Source organism: Tachypleus tridentatus, chromosome 11, assembly GCF_004210375.1.
Source record: "Tachypleus tridentatus isolate NWPU-2018 chromosome 11, ASM421037v1, whole genome shotgun sequence".
Classification (NCBI taxonomy): Eukaryota; Metazoa; Arthropoda; class Merostomata; order Xiphosura; family Limulidae; genus Tachypleus; species Tachypleus tridentatus.
The window spans coordinates 76,302,296-76,328,750 of NC_134835.1; the positions used below are offsets into that span (position 1 = coordinate 76,302,296).

Genomic DNA, 26,455 nt, shown 5'->3' on the forward strand with positions numbered 1-26,455 from the left:
TAAACAACTGTTCATCTCTCAGATAAATCTATGAAAACAAACGTTAATTATTATCACCTGAATTATAAGAAATAGTCATTCAACAGCTACTCACACGTGTCACGATAACATCTTTGAATGTGTTAACAAAGACAACAAAAAACTGAGCCAAAAGCAGTAACATATTTCGTGAATTCAACTCTAGTGATTCAACAACGTTGCATGGCACTCAAGAAGCCACGAGGCCAGGCAGTGACGTAACATGCCGTAATAAGACTAAGTTTGTTTTTTTGAATTTCGCACAAAGCTACACGAGGGTTATCTGCTCTAGTCGTCCCTAATTTAGCAGTGTAAGACTAGAGGGAAGGCAGCTAGTCATCACCACCCACAGCCAACTCTTGGGCTACTCTTTTACCAACGCATAGTGTGATTAACTGCACATTATAACGTCTCCATAGCTGAAAGAGCTAGATTGTTTGGTGTGACGGGGATTCAAACCCAGGACCCTCTAATTACGAGTCAATCACCCTAACCACCTAGCCATACTGGACCCAATAGGACTAAGAGCAAGACTCGTAATGTAATCGTCTTGTCCTTGATCTCTTTTAATTTAAGTGTAAATCGTTTCAAGCTTTTTCATAAGCTGTTGTATTATTAGATTGTACCTGTAAAAGAAAAAGTACTTAATACCAATTTATCTTAACTGCACAAGTTACTTTTTTTAATAGATTGCTTTGGAAAAGCCTGTTTCTTGTTTGGTATTTATACGCGTTAAATACTTGGTTAAATATAAATATCATAATATTTTGTTACTCTGTAATGAGGAGTGATATTTGTTTTCTCCACCTGTCAAACGTATTTAATAAATATTATAAGCAATTTCATTGCTAAACCTGCGCGGCATGGCCAGGTGGGTTAAGACATTTCACTCGTAATCTGAGCGTCGTGGGTTCGAATCCCCGTCGCAACAAACACGCTCGCCCTTTCAGCCGTGGGAACATTATAAAGTTACGACCAATCCCACTATTCGTGGGTAAAAGACTAGCTCAAGAGTTGGCGGTGGGTGGTGATGACTAACTGCCTTCCTTCTAATCTTACACTACTAAATTATGGACGCCTAGCGCAAATAGCCCTTGTGTAGAGTTGCTCGAAATTCAAAGCCGAACAACAAGCTATCTTCACCTTGTCTATCACGGGTAATCCAGTGCGGAATATTAACATCATGAGTCTATACACTTACTACTGGCCGTCTGTAGTGCTTTTATGTTTGTAATATTAGAAATGTGACATATGATAAAGAAAGTCCAAGACTTGCTAATCTTAGTATATACTGATTTTTTTGTTTCACCTAAATCAATACTCGACAAAAGCAAATTTAAAAATATGTATATATAGTGGCAGAAACGTTTCGAGAAAACCAAACTTATAGAAATAACTTTAACAAACAAAGTAACCACCTAGTGGTATAGTGGTAAGTCGGGTTTCGACACCTGTGGCGGTCAGAGCACATATAACTTGTGGTGAAGTTTTGTGCTTACTAACAAACAAACAAAATTAAAACATCAAAGTTCAAAAAGTCAATTACCATAGATAAACAATGTATAACTTACCCTCATTCCAGTAGCACAGACGAATGTCTGTAAACTTACAACTGGTTTTCGATTCCGTGATGGGCAGAGCACAAACAGACCGTATTGTAGCGTTGTGCTTAACTTCGAACAAACAAACATGCCTGTAGAAACGTATTTAAAAAAATCAAAATGCTGTGTCGAATTATTAGTCTCATGTGTTGACAGTGTCGTTAAGTTAAAATTCAACAAACTTTCGTTACGTTTTTTTTTTTATTTTCACTCAGCTGAAAATACAGTGACGGGTGTGTGCATATATACCTAACTCTTATATTGAATTATTATCCCACATCAAAAAAGATGGTTTTGTTTTTATTATTATAAATAAACTACTAAATGTTTATACATAAACAGATATACGTTAAGATGATGGTGTCATAAGACCTATGAAATCATGTTGTTTTGTTATATTTTCATATTGTATTTTCTGCAGTATATATATATATATGTACCCCGTTTATCAAACTGAAGCTGAATGTAAGATTTACAAGTATGTTTCTCTTCAAAGCATCAAAAAATTTAAATTTAAAATAACGTGATGTTCCCTTACAGATAACTAAGTTATCGATCAAAAAGAGATCACTAACCAAACTTATTCAAAAATAATCAACGTCATGTTGATCTTGAGATTAGATGGGATTAATTACTTAAACGTCAAGCTTCTGCGTTTACCCTCTTAGAGTTACGGCCCTGAATTTTACTGTAAATATTTAAAGTAAATTTCACTATCTATGTATGTAGTATGTAACATTTTTTTTTCCCCGGAAACTTACTGATTGTTGACAGAACAGCACTGTACAGAATGTACAACAACACTTCTGTGGTTGGAAGCAGAAGGTTTCCACCTAGGAACGATAATTTTAGAAAAGAAAAAAAACTCGATTGTGCTATCGGATATTAGTGTTATTTTACATCACTAGATAACGCTAACATATCAATTACGTCATTGTATAATAACATATTTTATCATATAACTTCTATACACCCCGGTTTTCCTACGTTAAACTTGAAGGTTTATAAATTAAAGTTCGGTCCCTTTTGGGCACAGTACAAATAGCCCATTGTGCAGTTTATTCATAAAAAGAACCATTAAAACTAGAAGCCTAATTACGTTTCACATATTATTTATTTATTATGTTGTATTTTTATACAGTGCGAGACTCTTTAAACATGTAAAAATGCTAACCAAGTAGACACGTGTACATATGATTCACTGGTAGAAAAACAAAATCCATAATTCTCAATAATATTTTATCCTTACTAAGTTCAGCAAATATTAAATTTTCAAACAAAACGAGTTCGTCCACGTTAGTCTAAAGTCATTGTCATATAAATGATAATTATGATATAACAACAAATAATCTTCCTCATATAAGAATATTGTAATCAAATAAAATAGTTTTTCTTCAAAACGCGTTATTGTGTATTTTCACATCAAGAAATACTTACTTCCAATTAGAATAAGTCATTTACTTGGAGCAAAGCTAATAAAATTAACCTAGTAACGAGTATATTTAATTAAATATATGAATAGGACAACAAATTAGCGGAAAGAAGGAATAACTGCTTTAATAAAAAGTAAACAAACAAGCATTTTCAATCTCTGCAACAATTGACAAAGGTAAACTTCATTTGGCTGTACACAGCAGGTAAGTGCAGATGGCGCTGTTTCTGAAATTTTGTAATTGTAATACAAGGAACGTAAGTAATCATTTTAGCGTATTGTTAATATATGTGTATATTTATAAATATATATCGTAATCGATATTCCAAATGGTCGGTTTTTTGCTTACGACTTCAATACGGTGAATTATTGTAAACATTGGCGTTCCTACTATTAATTATGGTAATAGTTAGTATATTACAGTGCATTATTTCATCAGATGGGTACCCTCACTCTTAAACATGTCTCAGCCAAAAACCTAATAATATCTCACAAGGTTCAACAGCTCAGAAATGTTGATAAGTCGTAAATGCATATATTAAACTAACAACCGAAAAAAAGTCTATACGATAAAATAATAATGATAAATTAATTTTGAAAATAAGAAAACTTGATACAATAAGCATTCTGATTAATTCAGTTAATAAAAGAAATAATACAGTATATCTTACATAGAGTTGGTAAGTATAGAAAGTAACAAAATAAAAATAACGTATATCTTTATCCGTTCGTATTTAAATAAAGTGGTAAATACATCTTATTTCACAAACTGTAGAAAACAAAGCTGGGCAAAATAATAACCAAATGTAACAGGAGCTTTCTCTGCATTCCAAATTGTTATTAAGCACAAAGCTACACAGAGGGCTATCAGTGCTCTACCCAAAACGAATATCGAAACCATGTTTTTCTAGCAGCATCAGTTCGCAGACATACCTTTGTGCAACTGGGGAAGGGGACAAAAAGAAAGGAAGAAAATAATGGATTTTGTGGAAACTTTGAAATGTAACTGTCTATAAAAATTCTTGTATGATTCTATTATTAGAGTTTTAGCATTTAGCGACTATTTATTTTAAATAAATAAGTAGATGTAAGGATTATTTTGGATTTCGCGCATAGATACAGGAGAGCTATCTGCTCTAGCCGTCCCTAAGTATGCAGTGTAAGACTAGAGGGAAGACAGCTAGTCATCATCACCCACCGCCAACTCTTGGACTACTCTTTTTACCAACTAATAGTGCGGTTGACCGTCACATTATAACACCCCCACGGATGAAATGGCGAGCATGTTTGGTTGGGTTTCGTGATGAATTAGTCTATTTTAGACATGAGATATGATAGCTGTCTGGAATAGATAGGTGATGGAATATTAACATGTTTATGTCGAAGGATAATTATTGTGTTCGTTAAATCTGTATTATTACTGCATGTTCGTACTTGAAGCAATAACATAGAACTTACCACTGTTTGTTTATCGCGGCGGGTCCGATATGTCCATGTGGGTTCACGTGTTAGACTCGTAATCTGAATGTCGCGGGTTCGAATACCCGTCGCACCAAACATGCTCGTTCTTTCAGCCATAGGGGCGTTATAAAGTGACGGTCATTCCCACTATTCGTTTGTAAAAGAGTAGCCCAAAGGTTGGCGGTTCAAAGTGATGACTAGCTGCCTTCCCTCTAGTCTTACACTACTAAATTAGGGACGGCTAGCGCAGATAGTCTTTGTGTAGCTTTGCGCAAAAATAAAAAACAAACCAAAAAAACTATCGTGGCATCTTGAACCGTTTCATATCTCAATAATATTTAATATATATAGAGGTGTGACAAGCATGAACTGAAGTACAAATACATGGATAAATGTGTTAGTATATGTATATGTATGCTTTCTGTCTGCTACGAAATAACGTCTTCTTTTCACATGCATTAATGTTATGTGGACTATTTTAGGTTATTTGAACAATTAGCTCACAGTAGGTAACAAAATAAATTTCACAAGTACATTATTAATAGTTTCCTCCAGGATCAGTTCTTGCTCTTCGAGAGCAGATCAATAGTTTCGTCCAGCTACAAATTATTCCAGAGCAGACCGGTAGATTTGTCAAGCATTAGTTCTGATTATTCCAGAGTGTAATAATAGTTTTAAGAGTACTTTTAAGTAGTATATTTTCTAATAAGATAAGGACTAAAACAAACAGATTGGCTGATTTTATATTCTTTCACTAGGGAGTGACTTTCCATCCAGATCTAATAAGCTTTGAAGTTCAAACTTTCTAATGTTTATAAATGAATATTACTTCATAAGATATTAATTTCTAAAGAGAAACGAAACAAAAACAAAACGTTATTGTCACATAGTAACAAATCCCGAACATATCTTCGTGAATAATATTTTCCTAAGGAAGTTCGAGACGTTTTTTTTTATTTTGTTTTTTCAAACACATTTCACATTTTCGAATGTGGTTGCGCTGTAAGAATGAAGGTAAACACACCATTTGATCAAGAGTTGCCATTTTAGGCAGTAAGTGCTCATGGCTGATTGTCTTCCTCCTGGCTGGACTCATGACTGTGGTTCACATGGCTGTTAAGGCTATTGTGTGCATAAAAAACAAGGAATGATAACTTAAATTGTTTTTTATTCTGAGAAACTACATAATAACGTGTGTTTTTTTTTCAGTATTTTGCCGTAAGATCTATCACACCTGCCAGATTACGACACTAAAACTCCAATCTATATACATGTGGTGGTTAGAGAACAGAGAGCTTTTCGTGTTTCTTTGTGCTGAACGATAACCAGAACAAATCAAACCATATAAAAAAAATCATTTGGTTCATAAGGTAAAATAAGATACTTATAAAAGCATGATATTAAATTAATATCATTAGAGCGTCATTAATAAATTATTGAACTTACTTAACAATCGTTATGGAAATTGTTACTAAAGTAGTTAGAACATCAAAGTTAAGTCTTTAACGGTCGCAGCAAGGTTACTGATAGAGTCACATGACATGTATTCACGTTGTCTCTCTCTCTCTGGTATTTGGGTATATATATTTGTATACCCAGGAGGGTCAGGTACACTAGATCTCTTCCTCCTTCCTTTACATTGTTTGAGTGGACTTATTAATATATTTAAAGTAAATGCAGAGGGCCAGAGTGATAAGCCTTTTAAGGGCAATGTCTATGTATATTGTTCTTTCAGTGTTTTTTTTTGTTTTTTATATCTAGAACATAGATGGTCTGTTTTATATTAGCACTAGTTTTATTATTATTATTATTTTGTTATATTTTTAATTAATTAATTTATTTATTTATTTTAATTTAATTTTAACTTAATGATCTAATGTATAAATTAATCAGGGAGAGGTGTTCAAGACTCTCTTCATCATATATTCAATACTTGTCTAGTTCGCATAACAGCTCATTTTTTCTCCAGTTTTTATACAAATATTTTATTATACCATGTAGAAGTCTATCTGTTATTGTTTGGGTATTAGAGCATTTGTGCATGAACTTTGAGGAAGTAGTTTTGGGAACTCTATATGCTTTTGTAATTAATGTATTTTGTAATAATTGTAGTTTGGTTTGCACTTGTTTTTTACCTACGTTAGTCCATGCAGGAGCTGCATAGTCTACTACTGGTCTTATATATGTTTTGTATATTTTAAGGATGTTTTCAGGTGTTGTTCCATAATTTTTACCAGTTTGACTCTTAGCATCGTTTATTCTTCGCCAAATTTTAGTTTTTATGTCATTTACATGTTTTGTCCAGGTAAGTTTAGAACCATATGTTAGTCCTAAAAATTTGCAGATGTAGCAGTCTGGAAAAGTGCTCCATTCATGTAAACCTGGGGTTGTATTTTTTGATGTTTCGTTGATTTTGAAAATATCGCTAATTGTGTCTTTGTTGTGTTCATTTTGATTCTATATTTTTGGCAGTGTTCACTTATTCTGTTCAGTTGTGGTTGTATGTTAGTGGCTGCAATTTTTGGTGTAGGGGCACTTTTCGAAATTGCTACATCATCAGCAAACTGTGACAAGTATCCATGATTTGGGTCTTTCAGTGACATATTATTCACATACATGATGAAGAGAATAGGACTAACCACCCCTCCTTGAGGGACGTCAGTTTCTGGAGTGAAGAACTCAGAGAAAGATCTCTTTACGTTTACTCTGCATTTTCTATTTTCCAAAACGTTAGATAACCAGCGAAGTATTTCATACATACGGAACCGAAGACCATTGTGCCATACAGTGTCGAATGCTTTCTCGATATCGAGGAAACAAGCGACAGTGCATTCTTTTTCTATTAAAGATATTTATTATAGTTTCAGTTAACCTAATTAAATGATCTGTTGTTTGTCTACATTTTCTAAATCCGTTTTGTTCCTCTGGTAATTTTGAAGTAATCTTAAAAAATGTGGAGAGTCTATTACTTGTTATTCTTTCAGAATTTTGTCAACACAGCCGGTCAGGCCGATCGGTCGATAGCTATTTGGCTTATTAGCTGTTTACCTTCTTTGTGAAACATTAATATATTAGCTTGCTTCCAAGAAACTGAGATGTATTCAGAGTAGAAAGATAAATTAAAGATAGCTAATAGGTGGTCAAATAATTTTGGAGTGCCTTTTTTGAGAAGAATTGTTTGTATGCCGTCATTTCCTGGTACTTTGTTTTTTGAATTTTTGATTGCTTATTTGAGCTCAGTTAGTGTGATTTTTTTTGGTGAGCAGTAGAGTATTTATAGTCATATGTGTTACTAGTGTTATTGTTAATAATATTGACTGGAAAATGTGGTTTGTATAATTCTATGTTATTTGTTACATGATTGTTTACTTTGTTGTAGTAATAGTTGATCATGTCTTGGTCATGATGTGTTTTAAATGTGTTTTATAGTTGATGTCTGAAGGCTTCTGCTTTTTCTTTGTTGGTTTGCGCTAAGGTGTTGTTATGTTTCAGAGTTGGGTATTTTTTTGTAGGGGTTTCATTTGTGAATCTTTTTAGGTGTAGCAGAACTTTTTAGGGTCGGTTTGTTCATTTAGTTGGGAGGAGAAGTTATCCCATTTTTCTTGTTTTAACAGTTTAATTTCTGCTCTAATTTTATTTCTAATGTTGTTAATTTGTGTTTTTATTTCTTGTTCTCTTGTTGCCATGAGCTGTCTTCTTAATTGTTTTCGTTGTTTTATCATTGTTAATAGTTGTTTGGTTGATTTCCATGCGTTCTTTGTGGTTGTGTGTTGTTGTTTTGGTACAGTGTCCGTAGCTGCTTTTTGTAGGCATTCCATGATTATTTGACTGTAACAATCAATTTCACATTCGTTATTGGCTGTATGCTTAATTTTATCTGGTAGTATGTTGTTTAACACTTTTTGAAATTTATTACTATTCACGTTGTATAAGCTGGTTTGGTTTGGTTTAAATTTCGCGCAAAGCTACTCGAGGGCTATCTGCGCTAGCCGTCCCTAATTTAGCAGTGTAAGTCTAGAGGAAAAGCAGCTAGTCATTACCACTCTTGAGCTACTCTTTTACCAACGAATAGTGGGATTGACCGTCACATTATAACGCCCTCACGGCTGAAAGGGCGAGCATCTTTGGTATGATGGGGATTCGAACCCGTGACTCTCAGATTACGTGTCGAGTACCTGAACCATTTAGACATACCGGGCCTGTATAAGCTGTGGTCTAAAAATTACAAACCTGTATATCTCTACAAACTCTACGAATATATATACTCTCGTATTGGATGAGACAATCTGGGAATAAAACAAAAGTGTATATTAATTATTTTTTTCACGATTTCAACTTATTGGATTTTTATACCCCTTGGAAACACTTATAGGTATAGTTTTATATAATTTTATACGCTATTGATATGTTTGTTTTTCCAGGGATATTTTCTGTAAGAAATTTCCACCTTCACTTACAAACAATACTGAGTTTTCTATCTTATCTGGAACTGAATATTTTATTGGCGGTTCACAATGAGCAAATTAATTCTGTGGTGATACACAAATACATTTCACTTCACAGGAAGCTACAGGCTTGTTCGGCCATAAGATGTTTATTTTCTCTTTAGACTTTGATACAGGCTTGTTCAAGCTTGATTTGTTTGAGTTTTATTCGGATTTCTAACTTGTATTTAATCCCCCATCTCTGATTTGCTAGTAGAAACACTAGTGTATTCCCTTAATGCTTCCTCAGACAATAAGTCATCATCGACTAGTATTTCAATATTACACTTTTTTAGTTTATTTTTATCATTTATCTCTTAACTTTTAATAATAAAATTTTAGCAATTTTTAGAAATTTACTTTTACTATATTTCTCTAGTTGTTTGAGGGGGGATTCAAGAAAACCTTGATAACAGGCACGATCAAATCTTGTTGACATTGATAGACATAGATTGAATTACGATTTGAATTTGAATTTAGAACCATTTTTCTCTTTGATTCAGATTTCGTACACGATCCCCCAGTTTGTTATGTTACGTATGTTACCGTATTACAATTTCAAATAGCCAGAAATATTTTAATTCAAAAAATTATTTGAATGTTAATATGTATCAAATATATGATGTTTGAAAATAAAATTGACACACAATTTTCTTTCTTAACACAAATATATTTTGATATACAAACAACAAGTTAAATGGTTTATTACAAATAGTTATTAAAAATAATGGTTTATGTACAAGAGTTTTACAAACTTACATATTATGCTGAGTATTTTATCTGGTCTAGAACTGAATAGCTTATTGACAGTTCACGGTGAACGAATTAATTCTTTCTTAATACACAGGTACACTTCACTTGACGGAAGTTAGCTACCTTTTTCACACGTGAGCTTTTTCCAATAAAGTTATACGATTTTTTCATTGCAGTACTAACGTCCGAAGTTATTTTGTAACTTAGCAAGCGTTAATTACAGTTATAGCTTATTCAACTGTAGCAAACCAACAATATTAAACAGTCTCTGGGCGCTTCGATTTATAAACTTTTAGGGTGAGGTTTTCCAAAGTTCAGTTTGCAACAATAATCGAAGATACGCTAGTACTTTCGTAAAACATATATTGTTGATTCTTACAAATCTAGAATTTTCTAAATGTATATTAAACCTCAATAAACATAGATATTAAAATAAACATATAATAGTGTCTCCGTTATAATATAATATGAACATTATCAAAAGAAGTCCTCCAAAAAGAGATTTATTTTTACATTTACTCTTAAACCCCCACCCCATCGTAATATGAAATTACGCACCTACATGATCCCCTTGGGCCTACATTTTTTCATCGTTGGTTGTGTTCAGCAGTAATTGCACATGAATGCTTTGCATTTCCGTTTTCATTGTTTTAAAACGCCATTTAATAAAGGTTAAATAACTAGAAACAAATACTTTGTCAATTATTACTAGACTGCGTGGAACCCGTTAAAATAAAGTTTCTAATTGAAACAGACATAAAGTTAAATAGATATTTTTTAGTAAGGATTAGGAACTAAATTACGTTACCAGTGTAAACCTTAGCATACTCTTATTGTAATCAGTAGTACCAGTCTTCCAGTGACTCAACGGCAAGTCCTTGAATTGACAACGCAAAATATCGTGTTGAATACAGTACCAATAATCCATTGTATAACGTTGTGCTTAGCCATAAACAAACAAACAATAAATTCCAACCACCGTACACAAAGTTTAGCACATTAATCTTTATAACAATCTAGATGTGTATGTGTGCACTTCAATATTCGAACACTACACCTTAGAAACAAGTATGTAACACAACCTTATCTTTTATTTAAAATACCACTGATTTACGTTTTCAAAATTACAAATTGTTCCTATCAATGTTCGCTTAATTACTTTCACTGTGAGTATAATAACCATTCTACACTCTGATAAGTGCAAGGATTAAAGCATGGAAGTATATCACAGACTTATAGCGAAATAGTAATATTGTTATATCATAATATTTAATGCCAAACGTTTCACTCGAGAATTGATAGGAGAAGAGTTATTCCAGGACAAGATTTGAATATGCAAAATGCTACAGTTAAGGTTATAATAAAGATAATGTAATGTAATGTTATAACCTACTGAGAACGTATGAACAAGTCGAGAATAAAAATAGATAAACATGTGATATTATGTTTTACATATCTAGAATATTCAAAGCTAATCTTCCTTAAAATATAAACCTTACAAAAACAAGTCCGAAAAAAAAACATTAATCGACAAAAACAGTCTTTGAATTGCCATCATAGAATACTTGGTTATTGTAGTTAGAAACATACATAGTAAACATTCATTTCTAGACAAGCCCTCAATAAAACTTCGTACAACGCTCAATCATTGAACAGTCCCAGAGTTCAAGCCCAATATGTAATTAAGCTATTTGTATACTTGTGATTTTGTTAAGTAATAGCTACGTTGTTGTGATTTTTATATATTTCATATTATTTTTCCACAGACTTTAATTTATAGGTGAAAAGAAGTGAAGATGCACTTCTTATATTTGTTTTATAAATAAGTTATTTTATTCTTCCTTTCAGTGTCTACATTTATGTATTATAAGTTGTTTTATTCTTCCTTTCAGTGTCTACATTTATTTATTATAAGATATTTTATTCTTCCTTTCAGTGTCTACATTTATTTATTATAAGATATTTTATTCTTCCTTTCAGTGTCTACATTTATTTATTATAATTTATTTTATTCTTCCTTTCAGTGTCTACATTTATTTATTATAATTTATTTTATTCTTTCTTTCAGTGTCTACATTTATTATAAGTTATTTTATTCTTCCTTTCAGTGTCTACATTTATTTATTATAAGTTGTTTTATTCTTCCTTTCAGTGTCTACATTTATTTATTATAATTTACTTTATTCTTCCTTTCAGTGTCTACATTTATTTATTATAAGAAATTTTATTCTTCCTTTCAGTGTCTAATTTATTTATTATAAGTTATTTTATTCTTCCTTTTAGTCGCCCCCCGCTAGTACAGCTGTGTGTGCCCGGATTTACAACGCTAAATTCAGCGGTTCGATTCCCCTCGGTGGGCTGAGCAGATAGCCCGATGTGGCTTTGCTATAAGGAAAACACACACACATTCCTTTCAGTGTCTAATTTATTTATTATAAGTTATTTTATTCTTCCTTTCAGTGTCTACATTTATTTATTATAACTTAGTAATAAATCAAAAGTACTACATCTTCACTTCTTTTCACCTTAAAAATATATAATAATAATTTGACATTTCAACTTTCATTTCTTGTAGATATTACATATGTCCACACGTTAAAATATTAAATTTTTTCCTTAGGTTATGTTTGGACATCTCAAGTGTGGTATTAGCACACAAATAATACCATAATATTTTCAAAATGTACAAGTTTAGAACAAAACACGTCTTCTTATTCGAAAATAACATCCTTTTTTTAATAATCAGTTTATGTTATTCAAGTATGGTGGTATCCGGTGTCCATGACTGGACTCCTGGTGGTCCGATTTAGAAAGAGTGTTGTGCTAAATTTCTCTTTACTGCAAATCGATTACACAGTAATAGTTTGGTGTGTTTTGAATTTCGCGCAAAGCTACACGAGAGCTATCTGCGCAAGCCGTCCCTGACATAGCAGTGTAAGACTAGAGGGAAGGCAGTTACTCATCATCATCCACCGTAAACTCTTGAGCTATTTTTTACCAACAAATAGTAGGATTAATCGAAACATTATAACGCCTCCACAGCTGAAAGGACGAGCACGTTTGGTGTGACGGGGATTCGGACCCACCACCCTCAGATTACGAGTCGAGTGTCTTAATCACCTGACCATGCCGGGCCAACACGGTAATGAATTTATAAAGTCGTGTTTAGCACAAAGCTACACAATGGGATAGCTGAGATCTACCAACCAGGGGTATAAAAACGTGTTTATCTTAAAGCATTATGAACCCTCGGATTAAATCTAAGCCACTAGGGGTGGGGATAAATTTAAAAAGAAGCAATTAATTTTTCTGCAAGCTGAACAAATATTAGTAAATCAACAACAATAGCAATAAAATCCTAGACGAAAAAGAAAATGTTTAAGTTTTTTTCACATTTTTAGTTAAACTTATGTTATTGATTTTAAAATTTTACTCCTAATGAAACTTAAATTATTTGAAATAAATGAAATCAATAGAAAAACATTTTCAGCGCGTAATGGAAGTTTCTAAAACTTGTTTCATTGAACTCCAGTTAATTAAGCACAAACACCATTTAATAGTTCGATTCATTTCAGTGTTAACGTGACCGCGATACAGTAATCACACTGACTCACCAATCTTCCTATTGTTCAATAGTATTTCTATAGTCTGTGTGTAATGGCTGTAGCGAACACCGAAAGGGCGTTTAATGGTTTGAGCAAATTCCCTGAAAATAAAAGTACACAAGTCGACTAATTGAAAAAAAAAATTAATAAATACAGGAAAAAATAAAGTAATAAGTATCTGAACCTCTAGAATCATGATAAATCTTGGTAACTACCAGAAGTAAAATAAACAATGATAGCTATCATTTTAAAGTTTTCAAAGTGAACTTGTTTAAAAGTTTAAATCTTATAAACATGCAAAGAGTCAATGAAATCATTCTTATCGAATTTTGGTTTTCATTTCAAGTATCAGAACACTAACGAAGTTTACAATAGTATGTGGTAGATAGTAAGGTGTAGATGGAATAAAGTTCACTCGGGTTTAAGTTGAGTGAACGAAAAATTCTTAAAACATTATCTTTGCTCACACCAATATTAAAAATGATTTTCTACAACGAAAACAGAAAAAGAGGAGATAAATCAGTTACGATTGCTAACATTTCGATTTTGAATTCGACACAGATAGTTTCCCACTCATAACTACCTGATCATATCCGGTAGAAAAGTGAAAATATAAAATCTCCTTCCAGAATACGAAAACAAAATTAATTTATCGATTAAATAAATAGATGCGTGTTATGCCATGGTTTTTCTAATGTAAATTATATCTCAAATATTACGCGAGTACTTTAGGCGTTAGGCTCCAAACGCAATAATATAATTAGCCGTTCTGTTATTATGAATGAAAAACACAGTGACAGTAATGGTCCATATGAAATCACTATATGAGTGCGTTTACACTGCAGAATCCAAATTTTCTTTGCAAATTTGTAACGTTTCAGACATATGATTACCTCATTTTTTCTATGGCCTCTTCAAAAGTATTGGTGTAAAAGTAAACCTTCTGAAAGGAAGTAATAATAGGTTTCTGTTTACACGTCAGGTCGGGATCAAAGGACAAAACATTGGCCTTGGGAGACAGCGCGTGCTGTAAAATTCAAATAAATAGCATGTCATCAGTTCATATGACGTGACGTCAGAAGTTGGTGGATTGTGCTTAGTTTATAATAAATAAAGTTTTGATGTACATAAATTCTGTATATCTGGGTTACCATTTAATAATTAAATTATTTACAACTTTTATATTCTCTTTTGTAGAGGAATTAATCAATTCATCCGGTTGCAATTGTGTTAAATACAAACTCACTTTCTTAGCATGTTTAAATAGTCTTTAAAGTACAGAAAAATTGGATTGTGTAATAAAGTCAAAAAGAAAGTGAGTGAAAATAAACTGACTTGTAACTCTGCGACAGAAGAAAGAAGACCAGCACCGAATACCCGCATTTCACCATTCTGTTTACAGAGTCCAAATTCCGCTGTGAAGAAGTAACACTATCAAACGAAAAAATATTTTGATTGGAAAATAATATTTTAACATGTTATATCTTTAACTGTATCACGTTGAAAATGTTATCGTGAACCCAGTCAAACTAGTTGTTAATGTCTTTAACTAAGTCGGGCTGGTACATAACATCCTGATCTAAGTTGCAATGATACATATCCTGAACGTGGGCCCAGCATGGACAGGTGGGTTAAGGCGTTAGACTCGTACTCTGAGGGTCGCGGGTTCGAATTTCCGTCATACCAAATATTCTCGCCATTTCAGCCGTGGGGGCGTTATATTGTAACGGTCAATCCCACTGTTCATTGGTAAAAGAGTAGCCCAAGAGTTAGCGGTGGGTGGTGATAATTAGCTGCTTTCCCTCTAGTCTTACACTGCTAAATTAGGGACGGCTAGCGCAGATAGCCCTCGTGTAGCTTTGCGCGAAATTCAAAACAAACAAACAAAAGCAAATCTGAATTCAGTTAAAATGGCACGTGATATATTAAACTTAGCCACATTGTCATATGATATATTTTAAAGTTCATTACGTCGACAGAATATCAAGAACTCAATTGTACTGACAAGTGATGTCTTTAAGTCAGTCACAATAAAATACAATCTCATTAACCAATCGTCACTTTTATATAAAACTCAAATATCTCTGTTTGGTGGTTGCTTGCATGTTCGTCCGCCGCGTTCACTGCGCAGATCTTTCCTTATGTAAAGGTGTTCAATCTTATAATTTTTCATTCATAACACGTCTATCACCTGCTAATCCAATCAATAATTTTATCGTTAACATATGCATTACACGAATAAATTATACGTAGAATTGATATTTCTTTGGCAAGTTTGAAATCGGTTTGACTTGTTTGGAATTTCGCGCAAAGCTACACGAGGACTATCTGCGCTAGCCGTCCCTAATATAGCAGTGTAAGACTAGAGGGAAGGTAGCTAGTTATCACCAATCACCGCCAATTCTTGGGCTACTCTTTTACCAACCAATAGTGGAATAAACCGTCACATTATAATGCCCCCACGGTTGAAAGGGCGAACGTGTTTGGTGTGACGGAGATTCGAAGCTGCGACCCTTGGATTTCGAGTCGAGTGCCTTAACCATCTGGCCATGCCTAGCTAAGTTTGAGATTACACTTATTTTAGGATATATTATTGTAGGTCTGTTTACTTATAAATCGTTAACTATGCGTCTACTAATGCATCATATATTTAACCTCAGAAACAAAAGAAATGTGTGCTGATTTAAAATGTTGTAAATGAAAAAGGAAAAAGTAGGCCTAGCTTATAAAATAAAATTATATTGCCTACCATAAAATAGACTACATGAAACGAGAAGGGCTTACATTATAATACTTGATGTGTAAAATGATAATAACATCAAGTCAGTGAATTTTTTTTTTCTACTTTTTGTTTCTCCGGGCAATTCGAGATCTGGAAGTAGATTTTTTTCCTTTTCATACATTATAAAATACAGTATTGCATTTTTTAGTACACTTCGTACATCAATGTCATGATGTGAACACGCTATCACATTCGTAACAACATATTAAATAAAGTGAGTTGACCATAGTATTGCATATAAATTTATGTTAGAAATTTTAATTATAGTTATAGTTTATCTTGTTCGCTGGTAAGGGTGCTAATAAGATAATCTAAATATTCTCTATATGAAAAATATATATAAATAAGGGCGTATTTATCTTTGCCAGTGAAAGAAAAGTAAAAACACAAATGTTCATAAGTAAGCCCTCACTTAAAACATGCGCTTTGTTTATTTTTAAAAATCAAACCTAAGGTTATTGTTTTTTATCATAAATTTACAAAATAGCTCTTGACTCATAATTTAAGGGTCGCGGTTTCGAATCCTCGTAACATCAAAGATGCTCACCCTTTCAGACATGGGGGCGTTTAACTACGGTCAATCCCACTATTCCTAAAAGAGTATCCCAAGGGTTAGTGGTGGGTGGTGATGACCAGCTGCCATTCCTTTATTCTAAAACTGTTAGATTAGGGACGGCTAATGCAGCTAGCTCTCGTGTATCTTCGCGCAAAAATAAAAAAACAAATTGTTTCTCCGTCCTGTGATTTTAAGAAAAAAACCTTGGGTTTGATTTTTAAATGTAAACTAAGAACTAATGTTTTTTGTTTTCTTTTGTGAGAATATTGAGACTGTCTTATACACGTGAATATCTTTACTGGCGAATGGGATAAGCCTAACTCTATAAACCATATCCTTTCTCAAATATTAAAATTTCAAACATAAATATGTATGTAATATTATGTTCAATTTGCTTTAACGTAAATTTAATATATTGTTACGACTGTGATAGCGTATTCCCATTATGACACTCATCTATGAAGTATACTAGAAACAAAACGCAATATTGTACGTTATAATGTATCAAAAGAAAAAAATCTATTTCCAGATATCGAGTTACCTGGAGAAATAAAAAGTAGAATAAAATGCATTCGTTGACTTCACTTGAATTTCATTTTACACAATTAATATTATAATGTAAGCCTTACAATTTTCACGTACTCTATCTAATGGTATACAGCATAATTTTATTTTATAGACTTAGTATACGTTCTGCTTTTTGACACACAACATTCTAAATATTTATTTTGTGTGTGTGAGATTAACTATACATAATGTTTAGTAGATGTATACTTAATTATCTGTAAGTAAATAGGCCTATCTACTCTAATGCTAAGAAAAAAAATGCAGTTTCCAAGTTAACCCATCTACCACTTCATATGAGCGCTCTACCAGTTACACTGCTTTGAATTTAATCTCATTGTTCACAACAAGTATTATAATTTAAGTCTTACTTTTTCACGTATTCTATTTTACGGTAGGCAGCATAATTTTGTATTATAGGATAGTCCTAATGTTTGCTTTTTCATGCAGGACATATTAGTTCTGCTTACACTCCTGTGTGAAAGTTTAAATATATGATGTGTTGTTAAATGTATAATTAATAATCTATAACTAAATAGGCGTATAATACTATAGTCTAAATTAAATTTTAACTCATATTTTCCAAAACAATGTCAAGTCTATGTGAATTTTATTCTTACAAAGCATATGTTAATGATAAATTTATTGGTTCGGCAAGCAGACGATAGATGCGTATGTCAATGAAAACTGCGCAGTGAAAACGGCGAGCAAACAAGAAAACAAATAAGCAAACATAGAGATTTGAGTTTCATATACAGATACATGAATTATATTTTACAACTGGATAATAAAAAAGCAATAAGTCATCAAAACTTACTGTTGCTAGTTTATCTATTTCATCATCCGAAACTCCCAGAGATGCCAAACCAATATCTTGGGAAAATTGCGCGAAATTGGGATCTGCTAGAAGAGGTACGTGGCCAAGAAGCTCGTGGCAACAGTCACTATCAGGAAAATAAACAACGCAACAATAAACAGATTATTTTTCAAACTTTACTTTTATGACATTTCTTGTTATTGAAAAATACCGTATAAAGAATTATAAGATTTAGCACAGATTAAATTTCGTAAAAGACAATATTGAAAAAATATACTTTATGTTTCATGCTGTTTCAAGTTCTTTTCAGTTCACTTTGAAATTTCACTAATCTGATAACATTCTTTTGTTGTTTGTGACTTTAGTGATTATTTTATTACAAATCGTTATTCATAATATATTAAGTAACACTTGAAGAATATTTTTACCTTCTACAGATACACCAAAAATTCACAAACAGATTTATTTATAGGAGGTAATGAAGCTAACCATAATGTTCACTGTATAACTCTTTGCTAGAATATTGGTTATAAATATTCGTTCTATTTCAGGCAACGTTAATACACTGAATGAGTATGTTATATGCAGATGATTTAGAAGCCTCGAAACGTTGTTACAGCCTTTGTTGCCATGCCATGTTCAATCACGCTCTACATGACGATTATGCATCTTGAAAACACCATTGTAGCGTAACGTCTATTGCAAAAAAAACTCTATCGTAAGGATGTCACGTTCAAAGCATCGTTCCTCCTTGCAGTGTTTCCATAATCCATCTAGTTTACCGTGACGATGGTTTTTCCATTGCCTATTTCAACAATCAAGCAGAATAAAAATTTATAAATACTGCATTCGAAGAATTAGCCAGTATGTTTTCGTATGTAACAGGAAGAATGCCCATTTCATTCTCCCAGTGTTTGAAACATGTTACAGTTGAAAGAATATGTCGTCGAAGCAGTTTGTGTTCATATTATTCCTGGAATACATAAAACAGTTATTGCCAATGACCTTCGTGTTCATAGATTCTCACCTATAATGAAATTTGACACTTTTCTTACCATGGTTGAGGTACTTTTCTGAATAGTTAGTATATTTATATTCCTTAGTTTACCAATATTCCTGTCGTAGAACATCTAAATATCCGATCCTGAAACATGTCTTAATCCGAGTTTGTTTACAACTTTTTACGATCAGTTTTAGAAAGCATTACACTACCTACATGACACCAACCAATGTCAAAATGTAGTTCTGATAAATGCTGTTTCACCGTGATTTTATATGACTATGGTTTTTCACATGACTTGCTGATTTAAGTATTGAAAATCGTGTTAATAAAGTACATTCAATCCTCTATTGATGCGTCTTTTAAAAATAAATAAATATCCTCATAAGTAAAGCGGTTATGAAATATTATAAAGTAAGTAATTATCACAATAAAAAACTACACCAAACATTAACTTAAAAAATAGAACAGATTTAAAGTGTGCACGCAAAGTTTTCAGCGTAAATAATGCAGTTTGATGTTCAAATAATTATTTGATTGTTCAGTTATTTTGAAACATTCTTATAAATTCTGAATTATTCACTTTCTTTCATTTGGCTTCTTTTTTTTCAAACTCGGATATAGCATTTCTGGAAAATACTTGGTTATATCATTGTTATTAGCAGAAATTATCAATGTCACGTCAAGAAGTTTCTATTTCTAAGGTACTTATTTCGAGAACTGAAGAACGATATATCCAATTTTGTTTTGTTTTTCTGAGGCTAAAAATAAAACAGTAAATTATATTTTATTCAAATACAAAGTGAATTGATATCAAATACATTTTTCATGATTCATACCTCATTCAAATTATACAAGTTGTTTAAAACTTTATTTGAATTTATAACTTAAAAAGTCCTCAAGCATAAAACACTTGAAATCTAGTGATAAATTTGTCATACTACTAAACTTACGGTTCTGGAGTGTAGAAAGGATGCGAACTGTGACGTATATACTGGGTACAGTAGAATAGTCGGAAAGCTAAACCAGCCAAAAAGTGACGTGATGACAAATAGCCAGCAACAGGTCTAAGTTGAAATCCCGTTTTTCCTGTGATCAAGCACAAATCAATATCATAGGAGCTTCTAATTACTGTTACAAGATTTAAAAGTTGTTTATGGTCTATGTTAATCACGTTGTCTCTAGTTATCCCCTTAACCTTTGACTAAGTAGGTTAAAGACCCAACCCACTTATTGTAATTCCGCTGAAATGTGATTCTTATGACCAACTATCATTACACACCAGAGGTAGTAGGAAAAGTTAAATCACTTATAACCAGAAATAACTAAAAAATACAGCAGTCTATTGCAGCTGAAATCACAACCTTCCTTACAAACGTAAACATAATGATTCGCATGAAACTGAAGAAAAACTATAAACAGCCGTATGAGCGATATCTGTCATAGAAGTACATTGTCATATTAGAAGGAACGTATGCTTACAAAAACATCTGAAAATGCTCAAACGATATATTGTCTTGCTACTTTATGGTATAAAGTGCCATTTGGGTCATATGGTATGCATATAGTAAAGGCTGGTAAATTAATAAATTAATTTAATTACCTACTTCACTCTACACCAGCACGTGGATCCTGTGCTGTTCTTCTATTTGGTGCACTTATAACTATGATAAATCTGTTTGTTACACAGCTAGAAGCAAGAAATTTGTGGTTTTGTGATTATTTTGTATCTGCTGTACGAACTTCATCAAGTGGTTGTATGATTTGTAATTTTGTATGAGGTTTGTTTATCACTTAAAGGTATTTCTTAAATACTTTTGAAGGTTTATTATTTGGTTGTTAAAGGTGTATACGAGTAAATAATTTGTATTTCATGTATTGTGTGTATCTGTCCCATTCCTACTACCGTACCTAAGACTGTTTACGTAGCTCTATGGGCAAAGTTTTTTTGGGTTTTTTTTTCCAAAGAAATCAGTCGATAAAAGCCAAATCGGCTTTTACATTGTTTGAATGTATTCGATTTATGTTCTTATGTTTTGTTAGTTCAAATACGATAAACTCAACTTACGTTTCAAAAAGCAGCTTACATCTTCCAACTGGGGAATACTGTCTTCCCTGAAAAACAAAAATGTTGCAAACTTTCCATGGAACACCAAGTAAATTGCAACTTTCTTACTAAAATGTTTTAAAAGCCAACTCTCGAACTTCTCAACTAACTCAATACTTCTGTTAATGTAAAACTTTCAAACTTATGGTGATTATTTGTTTTAGTTTCTAGTTTATCCTAATTGTATTCTTCTTTATAACGAATTTAATCCCAACTAGTTTGGGGTCAATTGGTAATTTTCTAAACCAAGAATTTTATATCCAAATGACTTTGATATTACACAATAATAATAGGAACAAAAACGTATTATAAAGTACTTATTTAAATGTTTTCATTTATCTGTTTATGAAGTTTAAAATATTTCTTTAAACATTCCCCCTGGTGGCTGGCTCATCGTTAAGCCTGAGAGCGTATAAGAATAAAAATCGCGCTTTGATACCCAAGATGATAGCCTAGTGTGTATCCTTGTATTTAACAATAAGCAAACAAACAACAATGTAAACTTCGTATTAAAAACGTAACAATCACGTTACGATAATAGCTTAGTGGACCGTAAATGAAAAATGGAATATTAAAAAAAATTACAACAAACAAAAAATATTTGAATACCGTTGCCTACCTATAGGCGGAATACATTATCAGTAGATTAAAGTTTTCTAAAAACTCCTTACAAGCGTGGGTTGGATACAGTTGTTTCAGATGTTTAAAAACTCTCCCCCTACAAAAATTGAAGAAATTATACGTTTATATTCCACATAAAGTTCATTATCTTGGATGTGAAAACTTGCTTAATAATGTTGATTTTCAGAATAAAACTGGGTGCTACTATAGTGTGCGGTCTATCAGGTGATTTAGACCTTACTTGACGTGATCATACCTGACACATGACTTGAACTGAACATTCTTTAAATATTCAAGCCAAGAACATCAGTCTGACACATTTTACCCTATACAATGCTGTTGAAAGAGTTCTACAGAAGTGTCTTCGTGACAGAAGAAACAGCGCTTGTATTTTTACGTGAAAACAATCTTCTGTACACACAATAAGAAGCAGAGCCTTGTTGTGTTATGCAACAGAAAAGAAAACATGACAGAGGAGGGGAATACAGGCCTGTATTTCGCTGAATAAATTAATACTATTCTAGTATGTAACGTGATAGTTTGCCATTCATAATGAGAATTATATGGCATATGTACCATTAATGTGATGCTATTATTTAACATCTTCTCATATTTATTTAGTGCAATCTAAATGTCCCGGTAGACCACATGCTATAGTGGCACCTAAAACTGTTTTATAATGGAATATTTAAACAATTACTAAGACATCAAAATAAGGTCAGTTAGTTTGTAATGCATGTATTGTGTATCCCACCCATTCTTATTGTAGATCCTACAATACTTCTTGTCTGCTTGCACTGTTCCATGGACAAATCTTTATTTCCTAAGATATTTTTCAAATTATTTTGAAGATTTATTATTTTGTTTTTAAGGACGTATATAAGTAGTTTTTACTGAATGTATTGTGTCCCCATTCAACAACAACATGGACCAACAGGAATGTTTGTTGTTGTTGTTTCTGTTAAATTTCTTCATTAACTTTTACAGGTTCTAGATATTCCATTTAAAACTTGGAATTACACGCAATCAGTTATTCATTACATCATATTGTCTTGTACCCTGTTGGTGGAGTGTTATTAATTTATATTGTTTACTGTGAATCTTCAAATATTTATCTTCCTTTGTATTCATATATGTCGAATCTTTTTCTGTGTGACTCAATTGTCGCAAATTGTTGGGGACTATACATCCAAGCGCGAGATTCAACAGTCTCCTGTTATTAATTAGCAGGTATAACTTTTTCCTATGTTGGTAATGTGATAGAAACTAAAAATGCAAAACGACCTTTATAAAGCAAATATAGTGATAAAGAAATTAAAAACAATAAAAGTAAGTAAGTATTATATAATCTAACCAATATTGTTAATGAAAGTAATGTTAAGGAAAAGTACGATATATATTACTCAAAGAACTCATAAATATTATCCATTTGTTCAATAGCTGTTTTAGGTTTCTCACTGAATTACTTTATTTAATATCAAATACCAGCTTTACTTCACTGAATTATTATCTAATATCAAACATCACTAATTTTCATTGAATTCGTTTATTTGTTATCAAACATCGACTTAATTTCGTTGGTTACTTAAAATCAAAAACTTTTTAATCAGTCTTACCAAGTGATAATTTCCTCCTGGGTATACTCAACTCTAGGGATGGGGTGGCCACTGTAACAATAAGACACTTTTTTTATAAATTGAAATATATATATATATATATATATATATATATATTACTCCAAATACGGAGTATTTCTTGTTACTAAGTGTTACGTAATAAGCACAAAGCTACACAATTGGCTGTCCGTGCTCTGCTCACCATGGGTATCGAATCCCGGTTTCTAGTGTTGTTAGTCTGTAGATATACTGGAAGCTTCTTGTTATTACATATGGCATAGGTTAATTAAGTAAACATTCTCACACTAATATATTTCCTGAAAAAAAAAACATTTATCATTTTGACACAAGTTATTATTATTTAATTCCTTCTAATTCACTTGATAACGTTTACAATATTCTGAGTTACATCTCACTTCCATGTGGGAGTTGCATCCTCCTAAAGACCTAGATAAACAATAATAATCAAAGTTTTGTGTCTTTGGTTATTGTAATACACAAAAATATGTGAAATGCACTTGAGAAACTTTTGAGGAAGAAAAACAAAACAAATTTCTACTTTAGTTTAAACGTGATATCTCATAAACAAACGAACTTGACATTTTTCACATTGCATCACTTGATTTATGTGTTATAAAACTAAATTCACATTCAGAGTGACTCTTATTTCAATAAAGAATCGTCACTGGGTTATACTGATCAACATGTGATGCAATGAATCAGGAGATTTCCTGAACGTATTTTTTTTAATTTACTGTTATAGTTATAATATAAGTGATGTTGGTATTGTTGTAATCTATATTTTCATTGTTTTACTTAAATCTTAATCTGTTAAAGGGAGTTGAAAATTATTCAATTTATCTAAAAAATTCATGAAAGTTAATGTCTCTGTGTAATCTAGAAATTGCGTGCAGTATGGAGAAATAAGAGTAAAATGTAAATAGGAGAATCAGTAAAACAGTTAGTTAATTAATAGTTAGTTATTGAGTTCAGTGTCAGTTGAGTGTTGATGCTTATATTATGAATTAAGCATACATTAGCATCGCAGTTTCTATTTAAATGTTATTTATGAGCCTGGCTCTTAAATATAACTTGTGTGAAAGTTAATGTAGTCTGTAGCAAACGTTATTGAGCAAATAAATTAACCTTACGTGGACAAAAACGTATCATTTTTACAAAATAATCTTAAAGAATTTGCCCAACGATAGTGTACCTTATGGTATCACAAGTAAAGTTAGTTTGGCGAGATGTCCCCCCGCTGGTACAGCGGTATGTCTCCGGATTTATAACGCTAAAATCAGGGGTTGGATTCCCCTCGGTGGGCTTAGCAGACAACTCGAGGTGGCTTTGCTATATGAAAACACTTTGGCGAGAATAAGTTAGAACTTCGACTAAATTTCAAGATGGAAATTTTATCATGAAGCGAGATCGAAACTTTGCTGGAAACTATGAAACAATTAAAGGAAAGTCAAGAAGAAAAAAGACAGAGAAATAAAAAAAAACAAAAAACGACACAGAAAATTAAAAGAATGACAAGGAAAATGAGAAACAGAATATCAGAATAATGTTGAAGAAACTTAAGAAGACGTTTAAAGAAAATTAAAAGAAAAGAGACTGGAATATAAAATAAAAGTTAAAGGTAAGAGACTTAATATATTAAGAAGAAGATATGATTAATCATAACTTCCACAACATTACTGGTGACATACAGAGGGATGGCAACAACAAGCCTGAAAAACTACAAAAGAAAAGATATCAGCGATGTACGGATGGATATGACATCAACATTGGATAAGCACAAAATGAAATTAGTAATGGAATAAAGCAATTAGTAAATCAATTGGTAAATCAATAGATCAAACAAGCCACTCATATTTTTGAATTGAATACAAGAATTTCAGCGTGAAACACAATTCATTATTACTTTTTAGTCTGCACCCGTTACCACTACTGCCGTACCATTAATTTTGGTGGTCCATTTAACAATATTGCCTAATCGAGAAACCATTAGACTGTGATGAAAAGTTACCATTGGATGTATATTAGACTAAGTTTGAAAATAATTTCTAGGATCAATAAGCAGAAGAGTGAACAATAAGCAATAAAATTCGCTGCTCATTTAAGAACCAACTTTAACAACATTAAGCTTTCTTTCAGATGACATCTGATGATGGAGCTTGAATCTATTAACGCTACAGATAAACTCTTAAGGACACCATTCAGAAGTTATGGAATCATCAGTTCAATTATTACTGAATTCCCCCTGATGATAGTTTAGAAAAATTGAAATTATTAATTAGACAACTAGTTACACAAAATGGAGGAAGTACGTCACAATTTAATGATGTTACAAATATAACTTGAAGGAATATATGGAAATCCTATATGGAATAAGAGCTCCTCCTAAAGAATACCATAAACAGTGAACTCTTGTAAGTGTGGAAAAAGTAAACATTAGAGCCGATACTGTAAGAAATAAACAACTGTTAATAAGCTGAGGAAATGATACCTCAGGGATGAGTCTTCGAGTCAAATCGGTTCGAAAAAAAACAAAGAGCTAACCATACATAGGAAAGACAAAAATTAGTTTTACTTAATGGAGAAATGCTCAACTGAGAATACTTTTTCTGCTTCAAATGGGATAATAAGTTCAGTATTTAGAGAAATTAGCTCGTAAGTCCACGAAGATCAAACTTTGATCGGAAGTATAGCAGTTTGTTGATCAAAACTGGTTCTATAGTTACATAAATATGACCCAGTTTGGTAAGGAAATAAGAAGAGTTTAAGAAACATACAAGAGAACATAACGTTAGGCCAACAGGAAAGTTTGAAGTTGCCCTTATTGCAAGAAGCTTTTCTGCATCTCCTGATGTGTGACTATATATTGGGAACTGATTTCATGAGTAGAAGGATACAAGTTTAGGATAGCTTCAACTAGTTTCAAAGTCTCTGACCACGAAATTCTCATGCACTACACGACAGATACTATACCAGAGTTTGAACTTATAAGAGATAACAAGGATGACAGTTATTCTACC

The 26,455-nt window shown here is 32.3% G+C and overlaps 1 protein-coding gene across 6 annotated transcripts in view; it reads right to left on the minus strand.

The window, feature by feature from the left end:
• Positions 1-26,455, minus strand: part of LOC143232503 (tryptophan 5-hydroxylase 1-like) — a 48,612-nt gene that overhangs the window by 10,539 nt on the left and 11,618 nt on the right. For 5 of the 6 annotated variants that reach the window (XM_076468054.1, XM_076468058.1, XM_076468057.1 and 2 more), the window contains 9 exons: positions 23,418-23,468; positions 21,800-21,898; positions 21,142-21,188; positions 20,027-20,162; positions 18,074-18,200; positions 14,690-14,785; positions 14,248-14,381; positions 13,364-13,455; positions 1,590-1,711 (listed from right to left, as the gene is read on the minus strand). In XM_076468054.1, coding sequence (XP_076324169.1) covers positions 1,590-1,711; positions 13,364-13,455; positions 14,248-14,381; positions 14,690-14,785; positions 18,074-18,200; positions 20,027-20,162; positions 21,142-21,188; positions 21,800-21,898; positions 23,418-23,468 — 904 coding nt within the window. The remainder of the gene's footprint in view (positions 1-1,589; positions 1,712-13,363; positions 13,456-14,247; positions 14,382-14,689; positions 14,786-18,073; positions 18,201-20,026; positions 20,163-21,141; positions 21,189-21,799; positions 21,899-23,417; positions 23,469-26,455) is intronic. The other variant, XM_076468056.1, reaches the window with a different exon arrangement.